The sequence below is a fragment of the Salvelinus namaycush genome, unplaced genomic scaffold (assembly GCF_016432855.1).
Source record: "Salvelinus namaycush isolate Seneca unplaced genomic scaffold, SaNama_1.0 Scaffold247, whole genome shotgun sequence".
In the NCBI taxonomy this organism is placed as follows: domain Eukaryota; kingdom Metazoa; phylum Chordata; class Actinopteri; order Salmoniformes; family Salmonidae; genus Salvelinus; species Salvelinus namaycush.
The window spans coordinates 153,758-170,156 of NW_024059308.1; the positions used below are offsets into that span (position 1 = coordinate 153,758).

Consider the following 16,399-nt stretch of genomic DNA (forward strand, 5'->3'; position numbering starts at 1 on the left):
TGACCGCACGTACATTTCTCAACCAGAAGCCATGGATTACAGGCAGCATCCACACCGAGCTAAAAGGCTAGAGCTGCTGCTTTCAAGGAGCGGGACACTAATCCGGACGCTTAGAAGAAATCCCGCTATACCCTCAGACGAACCATCAAACAGGCAAAGCGTCAATACAGGACTAGGACTGAATCGTACTACACCGGCTCTGACGCTCGTCGGATGTGGCAGGGCTCAAAAGATATTACGGACTACAAAAGGGAAACCCAGCTGCAAGCTGCCCAGTGACACAAGCCTACTAGACAAGCTAAATGTATTTTATGCTCGCGTCGAGGCAAGCAACAGCGAACCATGCATGAGAGCACCAGCTGTTCTGGAAGACTGTGATCACGCTCTCCTTAGCCGATGTGAGCAAGAACTTTAAAAACTGGTCAACATTCATAAAGCCGCGGGCCAGATGGATTACCAGGACGTGTACTCAAAGCATGTGCGAACCAACTGGCAAGTGTCTTCACTGACATTTTCAATCTCTCCCTGACCAAGTCTGTAATAACTACATGTTTTAAGCAGACCACCAAAGTCCTTGTGCCCAAGAAAACGAAGGTAACCTGACTAAACGATTACCGCCCCGTAGCACTCACATCAGTAGCCATGAAGTGCTTTGAATGGCTGGTCATGGGTCACATCAACACCATCATGCCGGAAACCCTATACCCACTCCAATTCACATACCGCCCCAACAGATGACACAATCTCAATCGCACTCCACACTGCCCATTCCCACCAGGACAAAAGGAACACCTACAGTATGTGAGAATGCTGTTCATTGATTACAGCTGTGTTCAACACCATGATGCCCACAAAGCTCATCACTAAGCTAAGGATCCTGGGACTAAACACTTCCCTCTGCAACTGCATCCTGAACTTCCTGATGGGCTGCCCCCAGGTGGTAAGGGTAGGCAACAACACATCTGCCACGCTTATCCTCAACACTGGGGCTCCTCAGGGGTGCATACTTAGTCCCCTCCTGAACTCCCTGTTCACCCATGACTGCCTGACCAAGCACGACTCCAACGCCATCCTTAAGTTTTCTGATAACACAACAGTGGTAGGCCTGATCACCGACAATGATGAGACAGCCTATAGGGAGGAGGTCAGAGACCTGGCAGTGTGGTGCCAGAACATCAACCTCTCCCTCAATGTGAGCAAGACAAAGGAGATGATCCTGGACTATAGGAAAATGAGGGCCGAACAGGCCCCCATTAACATCGACGGGGTGGAGTGGGTCGAGAGTTTGAAGTTCCTTGGTGTCCACATCACCAACAAACAATTATGGTCCAAACACACCAAGACAGTTAAGAGGCCACGACAACACTTTTTCCCTCTCAGGAGACTGAAAAGATTTGGCATGGGTCCCCAGATCCTCAAGGAGTTCTACAACTGCCCCATCAATAGCATCCTGACTGGTTGCATCACCGCCTGGTATGGCAACTGCTCAGCATCTGACCGTAAGGCGCTACAGAGGGTAGTGTGTACGGCCCAGTACATCACTGGGGCCAAGCTTCCTGACATCCAGGACCTATATACTAGGCGGTGTCAGAGGAAGACCCCCCCCCCCCCAAAAAAAGTCAAAGAGTCCAGTCACCCAAGTCAGACTGTTCTCTCTGCTACCGCACAGTATGCGGTACCCGGAGCGTCAAGTCTAGGACCAGAAGGCGCCTTAACAGCTTCTACCCCCTAGCCATAATACTGCTGAACAATTCATCAAATGGTCACCCAGACTATTTACATAGTTTTTACACTGCTGCTACTCACTGTTTATTATCTATGCAGAGTCAGTTGACCCTTACCTACTGCTACTCACTGTTTATTATCTATGCAGAGTCAGTTTACCCTTACCTACTGCTACTCACTGTTTATTATCTATGCAGAGTCAGTTACCCTTACCTACTGCTACTCACTGTTTATTATCTATGCAGAGTCAGTTGACCCTTACCTACTGCTACTCACTGTTTATTATCTATGCAGAGTCAGTTACCCTTACCTACTGCTACTCACTGTTTATTATCTATGCAGAGTCAGTTGACCCTTACCTACTGCTACTCACTGTTTATTATCTATGCAGAGTCAGTTACCCTTACCTACTGCTACTCACTGTTTATTATCTATGCAGAGTCAGTTTACCCTTACCTACTGCTACTCACTGTTTATTATCTATGCAGAGTCAGTTGACCCTTACCTACTGCTACTCACTGTTTATTATCTATGCAGAGTCAGTTGACCCTTACCTACTGCTACTCACTGTTTATTATCTATGCAGAGTCAGTTTACCCTTACCTACTGCTACTCACTGTTTATTATCTATGCAGAGTCAGTTACCCTTACCTACTGCTACTCACTGTTTATTATATATGCAGAGTCAGTTTACCCTTACCTACTGCTACTCACTGTTTATTATCTATGCAGAGTCAGTTACCCTTACCTACTGCTACTCACTGTTTATTATCTATGCAGAGTCAGTTGACCCTTACCTACTGCTACTCACTGTTTATTATCTATGCAGTCAGTTGACCCTTACCTACTGCTACTCACGGTTTATTATCTATGCAGAGTCAGTTGACCCTTACCTACTGCTACTCACTGTTTATTATCTATGCAGAGTCAGTTGACCCTTACCTACTGCTACTCACTGTTTATTATCTATGCAGAGTCAGTTACCCTTACCTACTGCTACTCACTGTTTATTATCTATGCAGAGTCAGTTGACCCTTACCTACTGCTACTCACTGTTTATTATCTATGCAGAGTCAGTTGACCCTTACCTACTGCTACTCACTGTTTATTATCTATGCAGAGTCAGTTGACCCTTACCTACTTGTACAAATTACCTCGACTAACCTGTACCGTCGCACATTGAATCGGTACCGGCACCACTTGTATATAGCCTTGTTATGACATTTTCTTGTGTTACTTTAGTTTATTTAGTAAATATTTTCTTAACTATTTATTGAACTGCATTGTTAGTTAAGGGCTTGTAAGTAAGCATTTCACGGTAAGGTCTACACTTTTTGTAGTCGGCGCATGTGACAAATAAAATTTGAAGGCAGAACAGCACTGGTGTAGCAGGAGGACACAGAAAGGCAGGGCAGAGAGAGAGACAGAGACAGCGAGAGCATGACAGGGTTGGGGTCAATTCTGAATTTAATTCAACCCATGAAATGCCAAATTCTATTTCAATTGCCCACACCCCACGGGAAGCAGACTTTGAATTGAAGGAAGTAGACATTTAATTCAAACCAATTCAAAGAAATGTAACTTAGACATGAAAGTTTCAATCCTTTGACATATAATTGACCAAAAGCATATGCAACTTATTACTACAAAGAAAACCGCATTTAAAATATTAACTTGTTTATAACTCAGAGGTAATGTTAGGTTTAACCTACAGTATGTTATACATAGTATTAGTAACTGTACATTGTGCATAGGCCAAGTGATGTGTAGAAAAATTAGACAATTGAATTTAAATAAAATACATTGAATTAAATGATACTTCCTTTAATTCAAATTCAATCTTCTTTCTGTGGGGTGTGGCTAATTCAAATTCAAGAATTTAAAGACCAATTCGCAACTCAATAACAATTGACCACAACCCTGGTGCATAACCCTGTTGTCCATCCCCGAGTGCCTGTATGAGGACGTTGTACCCTGGCCATGGTTGAGACCCATTGTTCCACCATTTTGGATCTAAGATGAGTCCAGTTGCTGAACAGCTAGCCACTCCTCATAGTGTCCTGGTGGGGTCTCGGGTGTCTGCAGGGTCATAGAGCCAGACTGCGGGCGGTGGAGGCGGCTCCCTGTGCCTGCAGTACCACCCCTTGGCACTTCTCCCTCTTCTGCAGCTTGTGGTTCTCAAACAGGCCCTCGTTACGCGGCACACCATGGTTCCCATCTGGAAACGTCAGTAACCCTGGACAACAGACAAGATGGAGGATGAGCTGCTGATTGAAACACAAAAAATAAGAACAGCAAGATTGGGTCGGTGTTGTTTGTTTTGCAACTGTTTCTCCTATTAGAGCCTTGTGGTTTGATGAACGTACCATATCCCTCCACACGACCACTCTTGAACTCTCCTTCAAACTTCATCCCATCAAAGCGACTGAAGACCCCGGCTCCCTGGAACTTCCCCTGGGTAAACTGACCCTCATACCTCGGGATGAAGAAGAACAAATCATGAAATAAAGAAGATGTACACGCACGCACACAGACACACAGACACACACCTGGATCCGTCTGGGAAGAGGAGCACCCCCGAGCCTTGGAACAGTCCATTCTCAAACTGTCCCGCGTAGCACGTTCCATCTGAGAACTTCAGCTGGCCCATTCCATGTCTCCGACCGGGGGGGCACAGGAAACAACATTTAAGTTATTAAACACAGAAACAAAAAATACAACAATCTGAGCTGTTACATTCATTTAGAAATGCAGCATTTCTTCCTTCCTTATCATCAAAAAATGAAACCTACTGCATGGCCCAATGCTCTTGTAATAGGCTACGATCGTTTAATAATCTGTGCTTCTTGGCACGAGTCCTGAATACACACCATTTTGAACTAATCTTCCTTCCCTCTATCAACTAGAGGTTGAGTATATTAGGATACCATCTGCCTATTGCCTCCTTAAAGTGATCTAATCCAGCAGGTTGAGTATATTAGGATACCATCTGTGTCACGTTCCTGACCTGTTTTCTCTTGTTTTGTATTTATTTAGTATGGTCAGGGCGTGAGTTGGGTGGGTTGTCTATGTGTTGTTTTCTATGTTGGGGTTTTCTGCGTTCGGCCTGGTATGATTCTCAATCAGAGGCAGCTGTCAATCGTTGTCCCTGATTGAGAATCATATTTAGGCAGCCGGGGTTCACGTGTGTGTTTGTGGGTGTTTGTATTTCGTGTCAGTGTTCATGCCACACGGGACTGGTTTCGGTTAGATTCTCTTTGTTATTTTGTTTCGAGTAGTGTTCAGTTTATTTTCTTAATAAAATATGGACACTTTCCACTCTGCGTCTTGGTCCGATCCCTACACCTCCTCTTCAGACGAAGAGGAGGAAATCTGCCGTTACAGTCTCCTTAAAGTGGTCTAATCCAGCAGGTTTAGTATATTAGGATACCATCTGCCTACTGTCTCCTTAAAGTGGTCTAATCCAGCAGGTTGAGTATATTAGGATACCATCTGCCTACAGCCTCCTTAAAGTGATCTAATCCAGCAGGTTGAGTATATTAGGATACCATATGCATACAGTCTCCTTAAAGTGATCTAATCCAGCAGGTTGAGTATATTAGGATACCATCTGCCTATTGAATCCTTAAAGTGATCTAATCCAGCAGGTTGAGTATATTAGGATACCATATGCATACAGTCTCCTTAAAGTGATCTAATCCAGCAGGTTGAGTATATTAGGATACCATCTGCCTATTGCCTCCTTAAAGTGATCTAATCCAGCAGGTTGAGTATATTAGGATACCATCTGCCTATTGAATCCTTAGTGGTCTAATCCAGCAGGTTGAGTATATTAGGATACCATCTGCCTACAGCCTCCTTAAAGTGGTCTAATCCAGCAGGTTGAGTATATTAGGATACCATCTGCCTATTGCCTCCTTAAAGTGATCTAATCCAGCAGGTTGAGTATATTAGGATACCATCTGCCTACAGTCTCCTTAAAGTGATCTAATCCAGCAGGTTGAGTATATTAGGATACCATCTGCCCATTGCCTCCTTAAAGTGGTCTAATCCAGCAGGTTTAGTATATTAGGATACCATCTGCCTTTTGCCTCCTTAAAGTGGTCTAATCCAGCAAGTTTCTAACAGGGATTCCTACTTCAGAATCTGTCTGTGAATGAGCTACACCACACACACACACACACACACACACACACACACACACACACACACACACACACACACACACACACACACACACACACACACACACACACACACACACACACACACACACACACACACACACACACACACACACACACACAAGAATGCATGTGTGTCTGCTGCCTGTATGATCCAATACAATATGTATGTGGCTGTTCTCTCCATATTTTTTTTATTTTACTAGGCATATAACCCTAAGTATGTGTACTTAGCCAATCATCAACAGGTCGGATACAAGAAAGTTTAGGATATTTATTCTACATTTTACAGTAAACGTTACGGTATATAAACTGCAATCCTGCTCTCTTGACCTTCTTTGACCTTTGATTGGACTTCTATGCTCATTAAAACCGTGGGAACTGTTCATAACATGGCTGTGTTTGAGGGAGCTGACATTTTAAACAAAGAGTATGTTTTAACGATCTCAAGTTTTGAAATATTCTCATGAATATTATAGTTCCTCCTGGCAGATGTGTTTGGCTGTTCTGCTGCTTGAACTTAGTCTCCTCAACAGGGGTTGAGTCTGAGCTTTCTAGTGTGTTTCCAAAAGCAGTCCAAGGTCTATTCCTGATGGGGCGGCAGGTAACCTAGTGGTTAGAGTGCTGGACTAGTAACCGGAAGGTTGCAAGATTGAATCCCCAAGCTGACATGGTAAAAATCTGTCGTTCTGCCCCTGAACAAGGCAGTTAACCCACTGTTCCTAGGCCGTCATTGAAAATAAGAATTTGTTCTTAACTGACTAGTTAAATAAAGGTTTAAAAAAAAGCTACGTGAGGTCAGCGTTGACGTCATGGGTTAAAGGTTAGTTAGGATTTGGCTTAATAGACAACGACTGTGTGTGTTGTCAGAATAATAAGATCAAACACTTTTAGAAATGGGGAGACATGTTTGTCACATATGTTTCTATGTTTAAAAACCTAGTCTGGTGCCTTACAGAAAGAACAAAGGACAGGAGGACGACAAAGGGTTGTTAAGTTCACAGTATTCCCCCAACCCCCATCCTCTCACTGGTATATATCCTGCCCAGATTACCCCTAATTACTGACAGCACCAACTACTGACTAACTAAATAAATATGTACAGTTAAGACACATTGAGAAACAGACACGGGAGACTGTTAGTTAAAACACAGAGAAACAGAGCCACGGGAGACTGTTAGTTAAGACACAGAGAAACAGAGCCACGGGAGACTGTTAGGTAACATCTTATGGAGTCAGAGACTCCAGGGGACTGCCTAGATAGGCTAGCTGCTGGTAATGAGGCTGTAAGGATGTTATATCCGACAGCTCTGTGGATGAATTATCTGGCTGATGCTACCCCCTGAAGATATTACGCTCAGATTATTGAGCCAATGAATTGAGTAACCTCTGGACTTCAGTGTGAAGGCTTCGTCGTAATATTAGAACACAATGAGGATTAGAGAATCACCAGACTCTCATATATACATGAAGGCCTACATACCAGTATAAAGCATGATGCACTGATGCGTTGGCACCATATTGATCAGCCACTATATGTGCCTACTGTACAGTATAACGATGTCAAATGAAGTGAACTTGATAAAGAAGGTTAATAGAGGAGATGTCTTGCCTTCTTTCCACTCCCCGTGGTACTCCTCCCCCGTGGTGTAGGTGAACGACCCTCTCGTCAGTGTCATGGCTCCTCCGCTCTGCACACACACACACACACACACACACGCAGTCTTAACGTAACCCTGACATTAGTGTGATCTCAGAGGTACAGTATGTTAAAGTCAAGGGGAGAGAGGGCTGGGGAGAGGGATGGTGAGAGGAGGGGAGGGAGGGACAGTGAGATTAAGGGATGGGGAGAGATTGAAGGATGGGCAAAGGAGGCTGGGGAAAGACGAATGGAGAGATGTGAGACAAACGGATAGGCTGAGGTCGAGGGAGAGGAGAGGATGGGCAGAAGACAAGGATGGGGAGAGAGAGAGAAGGGACGAGGTAGGCGTGGGGGCAGAGGACAGGTGCTGAACTCCAGAGGCACAGCAGGAAAGACAAAAGATCAATAGCTTTCCAGAGACTGTACTATCAAGTGACGTGTGCACACTTGAGGTGGGCTAGCTAGCCTATTGACATTGCATCACAAGAATCTAAAGCATGGGCCTCTACTGGACTCTGGATGGTTTTTACACACACAGACAAAGGAAAAGGGGAATATGTGTGAGAAAGAGGATTGGCAAAGCTTCCCTTAATTTTCAATAATTTCTTAATCAATTTGCAGCAGGAATATAACCTAATCAGTCAGAGAACTTGATAAGGTAGGCTATTCACTGCCACATTGCCATTGGCACGTGAGACAAATGCTGCCAATGATGTAATTCAAGTATGAACCCGTTGACACTGGATGAGTAATAAATTATTCAAAGGCTCGTCTATATGTAAATTAGTCTACAGTGACACCGCTCTCCCAATGCAGCTATATTCTCACCTGTAAAACACCTAGGATTACTGAGTAATCCTAGGTGATCACACGTCTGCCTTCATACATGTTGTCAACATTATTATTATTATTTCGCCGGCGTATCGTCTATCATGTCTGTATATTACAGTAGCTACTGTAGCTACTGTAGCTACAGTAACTGAGCTAATTTGGACAAATCCTGAACTGCATTCTAATGACAGTGTACATAGCCTACAATCAAATAACCAAACGGCTTACCTGTGCGCGACCTTCTCTGTCTCTGGAGCATTGGAATCCACCTTTACGACATTAGCGAGTTGATTTGACGATTAGAGAGCAGAAGCACATATCGACTAGTGGACATTATAAGCCTGCCGCTATAAGCTTCAGTGTTCCTGACGCGGACCGTATGGCATCACTACGCGCTCACATAGCCGTGCTGTTTCATTGCAGGATTTAGGCTGCCGCTCATTTGAAACCCTGTTCTGATTGGTTTGATGTGATACAGCAGTGGTTCCCAGACTCTGGGGCACGCCCCCTGAGGTGGGGGGCAGAGAGGGGGGGGGGGGGGGGGGGGGGGGGGGGTGTCAGCGGGGGGGCGCGAGGGGTCGGCAGGGTGGCGCGGGTTCACCCCCTCCCCATAAAAAAAATATACACTACAGGTCAAAAGTTTAAGAACACCCACTCATTCAAGGGTTTTTCTTTATTTTTACTATTTTCTACATTGTAGAATAATAGTGAAGACATCAAAACTATGAAATAACACATATGGAACCATATAGTAACCAAAAAGGTGTTAAACAAATCAAAATCTATATATATTTGAGATTTTTCAAATAGGCACCCTTAGCCTTGATGACAGCTTTGCACACTCTTGGCAATCTCTCAACCAAGCATAAGGTAGTCACCTGGAATGCATTTCAATTAACAGGTGTTCCGGAGTAGAAGGCTGCCGTTTTACGCGTCCCAAACCGATTGTTTTTTTGTTTGTTTATTTGCGTTGTTTGCAACTTGTTTTTTAAATTATTTTGTACATAATGTTGCCGCTACCGTCTCTTATGACCAAAAATAACTTCTGGACATCAGGACTGCGATTACTCACCATGGACTGCCGGTGTCACGCCCTGACCTTAGAGATCCTTTAAATTCTCTATTTGGTAGGTCAGGGTGTGACTAGGGTGGGAAATCTATGTTTATATTTCTTTGTTGGCCGAGTATGGTTCCCAATCAGAGGCAGCTGTCTATCGTTGTCTCTGATTGGGGATCATACCTAGGCAGCCCTTTTTCCCACCTTCTGTTGTGGGATCTTGTCTTGTTTGTTGCATGTGTTTGCACTCCTAGCTTTACGTTCGTTGAGTTGTTTATTGTTTTTGATGGAACATTTATATTAAAGAAAATGTACGCCTACGACGCTCATGCTCACCTACCACGCTTGGTCTCATTCCGACGACAGCCGTAACAGCCAGAATCCTATTTTTCATTTAACGAGTCTGACGAGCCTGACGCGAATGATATACTGCTTTCTCGGGGACAGGCCCAGATCCCTGTGATTTGCGTGATGAGGAGGTGGAGAAAATGGGGCCAGAGGGCGGGCTGCCTTCTGAGAATTCATAGGCATTCGAATAAACCCCACCTTCTATTCTGCTAGCAAACGTACAAACGTGCAAGAGGCAGCGCTCCTAGTGGCCAGGGACTTTAATGCAGGGAAACTTAAATCCGTTTTACCAAATTTATATCAGCATGTGCAACCAAAGGGGAAAAAACTCTGGACCACCTTTACTCCACACACAGAGATGCATACAAAGCTCTCCCTCGCCCTCCATTTGGAAAATCTGACCATAATTCTATCCTCCTGATTCCTGCTTACAAGCAAAAATTAAGGAAGGAAGCACCAGTGACTCGGTCAATAAAAAAGTGGTCAGATGAAGCAGATGCTAAACTATAGGACTGTTTTGAAAGCACAAACTGGAATATGTTACAGAATCAAATCGAATCAAATCAAATCAAATCAAGTTTATTTTATATAGCCCTTCGTACATCAGCTAATATCTCGAAGTGCTGTACAGAAACCCAGCCTAAAACCCCAAACAGCAAGCAATGCAGATGTAGAAGCACGGTGGCTAGGAAAAACTCCCTAGAAAGGCCAAAACCTAGGAAGAAACCTAGAGAGGAACCAGGCTATGAGGGGTGGCCAGTCCTCTTCTGGCTGTGCCGGGTGGAGATTATAACAGAACAGGATTCCTCCGATGGCATTGAGGAGTACACCCCATCAGTCATTGGCTTCATCAATAAGTGCATCGATGACGTCGTCCCCACAGTGACCGTACGTACATACCCCAACCAGAAGCCATGGATTACAGGCAACATCTGCACTGAGCTAGTTTAGAGCTTTCAAGGAGCTGGACTCTAACCCGGAAGACTACAAGAAATCCCACTATGCCCTCTGACGAACCATCAAACAGGCAAAGCGTCAACACAGGACTAAGATCATTCATACTACACCGGCTCTGACGCTCGTTGGATGTGGCAGGGCTTGCAAACCATTACAGACTACAAAGGGAGAGCCCTCTCTCCCCACAGCCGAGAGCTGCCCAGTGACACGAGCCTACTAGATGAGCTAAACTACTTCTATGCTCGCTTCGAGGCAAATAACACTGAAACATGCATGAGAGCACCAGCTGTTACGGAAGACTGTGTGATCACGCTCTCCACAGCCGATGTGAGTAAGACCTTTAAACAGGTCAACATTCACAAGGCCCGCAGGGCCAGACGGTCAACCAGGACGTGTACTGCGAGCATGCGCTGACCAACTGGCAAGTGTCTTCACTGACATTTTCAACCTCTCCCTGTCCTAGTCTAAGAGTAGGTAACAACACATCCATCACGCTGATCCTCAACACAGGGGTCGAGTCCCCTGCTGTACTCCCTGTTCACTCATGACTGCACAGCCGGGCACGACTCCAACACCATCGTTAAGTTTGCAGATGACACAACAGTGATAGGCCTGATCACCGACAACGACGAGACAGCCTATAGGGAGGAGGTCAGAGACCTGGCCGTGTGGTGCCAGGACAACAACCTCCCCCTCAACATGATCAAGACTTTGGAGATGTTTTTTCATTTTTTTAATAATAATTATTTATTACAAAAAAGAGGGATAACATTAAAATGGACAAACAATACAGCATCAAGACACTATCAAACATGTATCAGTCTTTCCGCAACAGAGCCGTACTTATGTGTGAGGGTGCATGTGCATGATAGTGATATAAAATATATGTCATTGTAACGTTCGTCTTGTGGTGAATGAGCGGACCAAGGCGCAGCGGGTGATGAATACATAACGAATTTATTAAATGAAAGACGAAACACGAAAACACTTGAACAAACTACAAAACAAATAAACGAAGTAGACAGACCTGAACAAACAAACTTACATAAGAACACGAAGAACGCACGAAACAGGAACAGACTACCTAAAACGAACGAACAAACGAAACAGTCCCGTGTGGTATACACAGACACAGGAACAATCACCCACAAACAAACAGTGAAAACAGCCTACCTTAATATGGTTCTCAATCAGAGGAAACGTCAAACACCTGCCTCTAATTGAGAACCATATCAGGCAACACCTAAACCCAACATAGAAAACACATAACATAGACTACCCACCCCAACTCACGCCCTGACCAACTAAACACATACAAAACAACAGAAAACAGGTCAGGAACGTGACAGTCATAGTTTCCTTTTTGGTGATCACAATCTTGTGAAACCCGAACCCTCCAAGATCCCCCCCACAGTTCCCCAATAGCTGTCCCTCAACCATTCGAGACCCCTCCCACAGACCCCCCCCCCCCCCCCCGGAAAAAAAAAAAAAATCCCCAAGAAACCCCCCAATGCACCAACAACCAAGAGAATGAACTAAAGAGAAAAAAGGAAAAGACAGAAGAAAACAGCAAACAACAACGCAAAAAAACATAAAAAATAATACATTTTAAACAAAGGACATCAAGGACAACTGAAATCATAACAGCAATACCTACTGTATATGTTTGTGTGCATGTCTGGCACTATTACATGTATGTGTGTGTTCTTGTAAGTGTTTATTTGAATGAGAGTGTGTGTATATGCATGTGTACAAACACCTGCACGGCATCAGCCTCAGGCAAACCGGCATTAGTTGTAAAAACACTGCCACTAGTTTCATTCAAATGTACTTTTGGACATTGGAGATATTTGTGGACTACAGGAAAAAGAGTACTGAGCACGCCCCTATTCTCATCGATGGGGCTGCAGTGGAGCAGGTTGAGAGCTTCAAGTTCCTTGGTGTCCACATCACCAACAAACTAACACGGTCCAAGCACACCAAGACAGTTGTGAAGAGGGCACCACAAACCTATTCCCCCTCAGGAGACTGAAAAGATATGACATGGGTCCTCAGATCCTCAAAAGGTTCTACAGCTGCACCATCGAGAGCATCCTGATTGGTTGCATCACTGCCTGGTATGGCAACTGCCCGGCCACCGACTGCAAGGCACTACAGAGGGTAGTGCGAACAGCCCAGTACATATACCAGGCCGTGTCAGAGGAAGGCCCTAAATATTTTCAAAGACTCCAGCCACCCTAGTCATAGACTGTTCTATCTGCTATCGCATGGCAAGCGGTACTGGAGCGCCAAATCTAGGTCAAAGAGGCTAAACAGCTTCTACCCCCAAGCCATAAGACTCCTGAACATCTAATCAAATGGCTACCCAGACTATTTGCATTGCCACCCCCCACCCCACCCTCCCCCTCTTTTACACCGCTGCTACTCTCTGTTGTTATCATCTATGCATAGTCACTTTAATAACCCTACCTACATGTACATTTTACATCAACTAACCGGTGCCCCCGCACATTGACTCTGTACTGGTACCCCCCTGTATATAGTCTTGCTATTGTTGTTTTACTGCTGCTCTTTAATTACTTGTTACTTTTATTTCTTATTCGTATCCGTATTTTTTAAACTGCATTGTTGGTTAGGGGCTCGTAAGTAAGCATTTCACTTTAAAGTCTACACCTGATGTATTTGGCACATGTGACTCATACAATTTGATTTGTTTTGATTTTACAAGTTAATTTGTGGAATTTCTTTCCTTCTTAATGCGTTTGAGCCAATCAGTTGTGTTGTGACAAGATAGGGGTGGTAAACAGAAGATAGCCCTATTTGGTAAAGTACCAAGTCCATATTTTGGCACGAACAGCTCAAATACGTAAAGAGAAACAACAGTCAATCATTACTTTAAGACACGAAGGTCAGTCGATATGGAACATTTCAAGAACTTTGAAAGTTTCTTCAAGTGCATTCGCAAAACACATCTAGTGCTATGATGAAACTGGCTCTCATGAGGACCTCCACGGGAAAGGAAGACCCAGAGTTACCTCTGCTGTAGAGGATTAGTTCATTAGAGTTACCAGCCTCAGACATTGCAGCCCAAATAAATGCTTCACAGAGTTCAAGTAACAGACACATCTCAACAGCAACTGTTCAGAGGAGACTGCGTGAATCAGGCCTTCATGGTCGAATTGCTGCAAAGAAACCACTACTAAAGGACATCAATAATAAGAAGAGACTTGCTTGGGCCAAGAAACACGAGCAATGGAAAATAGACCGATGTAAATGTGTCCTTTGGTCTGGAGTCCAAGTTGGAGATTTTTGGTTCCAACCGCTGTGTCTTTGTGAGAGGTGGTGTGGGTGAACGGATGATCCCTGCATGTGTTTTTCCCACCGTAAACCATGGAGGAGGAGGTGGGATGGTGTGGGGGTGCTTTGCTGGTGACACTGTCTGTGATTTCTTTAGAATTCAAGGCACACTTAACCACCATGGCTACAGTACCACAGCATTCTGCAGCAATACGCCATTCCATCTGGTTTGGGCTTAGTGGGACTATCATTTGTTTTTCAACAGGACAATAACCCAACACATTTCCAGGCTGTGTAAGGGCTATTTGACCAAGAAGGAGAGTGCTGGAGTGCTGCATCAGATGACTGGCCTCCACAATCCCCCGACCTCAACCCAATTGAGATGGTTTGGGAGGAGTCGGACCACAGAGTGATAGAAAAGCAGCCAAGAAGTGCTCAGCATATGTGGGAACTCTTTCAAGGCTGTTGGAAAATAATTCCAGGTGAAGCTGGTTGAGAGAATGCCAAGAGTGTGCAAAGCTGTCATCAAGGCAAAGGGTGGCTATTTGAAGAAACTCAAATAGAAAATATATTTAGATTTGTTTAACACTTTTTTGGTTACTACATGATTCCATATGTGTTATTTCATAGTTTTGATGTCTTCACTGCTATTCAACAATGTAGAAAATAGAACAAATAAAGAAAAACCCTTGAATGAGTAGGTGTTCTAAAACTTTGACCGGTAGTGTATATATACACATATACACAGTGCCTTCGGAAAGTATTCAGACCCCTTGACTTTTTCCACATTTTATTTCCTTACAGCCTTATTCTAAAATGGATTAAATAAAAACAAATCCTCAGCAATCTACACACAATACCATACACATAATGACAAAGCGAAAACTGTTTTTAGATTTTTTTTGTAAATGTTTCAAAATAAAAAAATGAAATACCTTATTTCCATAAGTATTCAGACCCTTGGCTATGAGACTCGAAATTGGTCTCAAGTGCATCCTGTTTCCCCTGATCATCCTTCAGATGTTTCTACAACTTGATTGGAATCCACCTGTGGTAAATTCAATTGATTGGACATGATTTGGAAAGGCACCCACCTGTCTATTTAAGGTCCCACGGTTGACAGTTCATGCCAGAGCAAAAACCAAGCCATGCGGTCAAAGGAATTGTCCGTAGAGACAGGATTGTGTCGAGGCACAGATCTGGGGAAGGGTACAAAAACATTTCTGCAGCATTAAAGTTCCGAATGCACTATATACGTATATTCAAAAGTATGTGGACACCACTTCAAATTAGTGCATTCGGCTATTTCAGTCACACAAGTTGCTGACAGGTGTATAAAATCGGAACAACTGAGTGCTGAAGCGTGTAGCGCATAAAAGTAGTCTGCAATCCATTGCAACACTCACTACCGAGTTCCAAAATGCCTCTGGAAGCAATGTCAGCACAAGAACAGTTATTCTGGATGCTTCATGAAATGAGTTTCCATGGCCGAGCAGTCGCCCACAAGCCTAAGATCACGATGAACAATTCCAAGCGTCAGGTGGAGTGGTGTGGTGTGGTGTAAAGCTCGCCGCTTTTGAATTCTGGAGGAGTGGAAACAAGTTCTCTGGAGTGATGAATCACGCTTCACCATCTGGAAGTCCGATGAACTAATCTGGGTTTGGTGAATGCCCCAATGCATAGTGACAACTGTAAAGTTTGGTGGATGAGAAATTATGGTCTGGGGCTGTTTTTCATGGCTCGGGCTAGGCGTTTGTGGCAACAGTTTGGGGAAGGCCCTTGCCTGTTTCAGCATGACAATTCCCTGTGCACAAAGCTAGGTCCATATACAGAAATGGTTTGTCGAGATTGGTGTGGAAGAACTTGACTGGCCTTCACAGAGTCCTGAAATAAACAACATCGAACACCTTAGGGATGAATTGGAACGCCGACTGCAAGCCAGGCCTAATCGCCCAACATCAGTGCCGACCTCACTAATGCTCTTGGGGCTGAATAGATGCAAGTCCCCGCAGCAATGATAAAATATCTAGTGGAAAGCCTTCCCAGAGTGTGGAGGCTGTTATAGCAGCAAAGGGGGGACCAACTCCATATTAATGGCCGTGATTTTGGAATGAGATGTTTGACGAGCAGTTGTTCACATACTTTTGGTCATGTAGTGTACAAGATACTGTATATATATGCACTACCATTCAAAAGTCTGGGGTCACTTAGAAATGTTCTTGTTTTGAAAGAAAATCACATTTTTTGTCCATTAAAATAACGTCACTGGCAGCTTCATTAAATAGTACCCGCAAAACACCATTCTCAATGTCAACAGTGAAGAGGCGACTTCAGGATGCTGGCCTTCTAGGCAGAGTT

At 44.2% G+C, this 16,399-nt stretch overlaps 1 protein-coding gene across 1 annotated transcript; it reads right to left on the reverse strand.

Moving 5' to 3' along the window:
- Window positions 1-3,021: 3,021 nt before the first annotated feature.
- morn4 (MORN repeat containing 4) lies at window positions 3,022-7,588 on the reverse strand. Its single transcript, XM_038984528.1, has 4 exons — window positions 7,523-7,588; window positions 4,275-4,390; window positions 4,092-4,201; window positions 3,022-3,961 (listed from the first exon to the last, which is right to left on the reverse strand). Exons 1-4 carry the CDS (start codon window positions 7,586-7,588, stop codon window positions 3,813-3,815), a joined length of 441 nt encoding a protein of 146 aa, XP_038840456.1. The 3' UTR covers window positions 3,022-3,812.
- Window positions 7,589-16,399: the final 8,811 nt, after the last annotated feature.

What these genes read in the sequence shown, in the direction of transcription:
- morn4 (XM_038984528.1), bottom strand. Translation starts at nt 7,588, where the DNA reads ATGACACTGACGAGAGGGTCGTTCACCTACACCACGGGGGAGGAGTAC. An exon ending in ACCACGGGGAGTGGAAAGAA is followed by an intron (nt 4,391 to 7,522) that starts GGCAAGACATCT and finishes CTGTGCCCCCCC; the next exon opens with GGTCGGAGACATGGAATGGG. An exon ending in TGGTCGTGTGGAGGGATATG is followed by an intron (nt 3,962 to 4,091) that starts GTACGTTCATCA and finishes TCTGTTGTCCAG; the next exon opens with GGTTACTGACGTTTCCAGAT.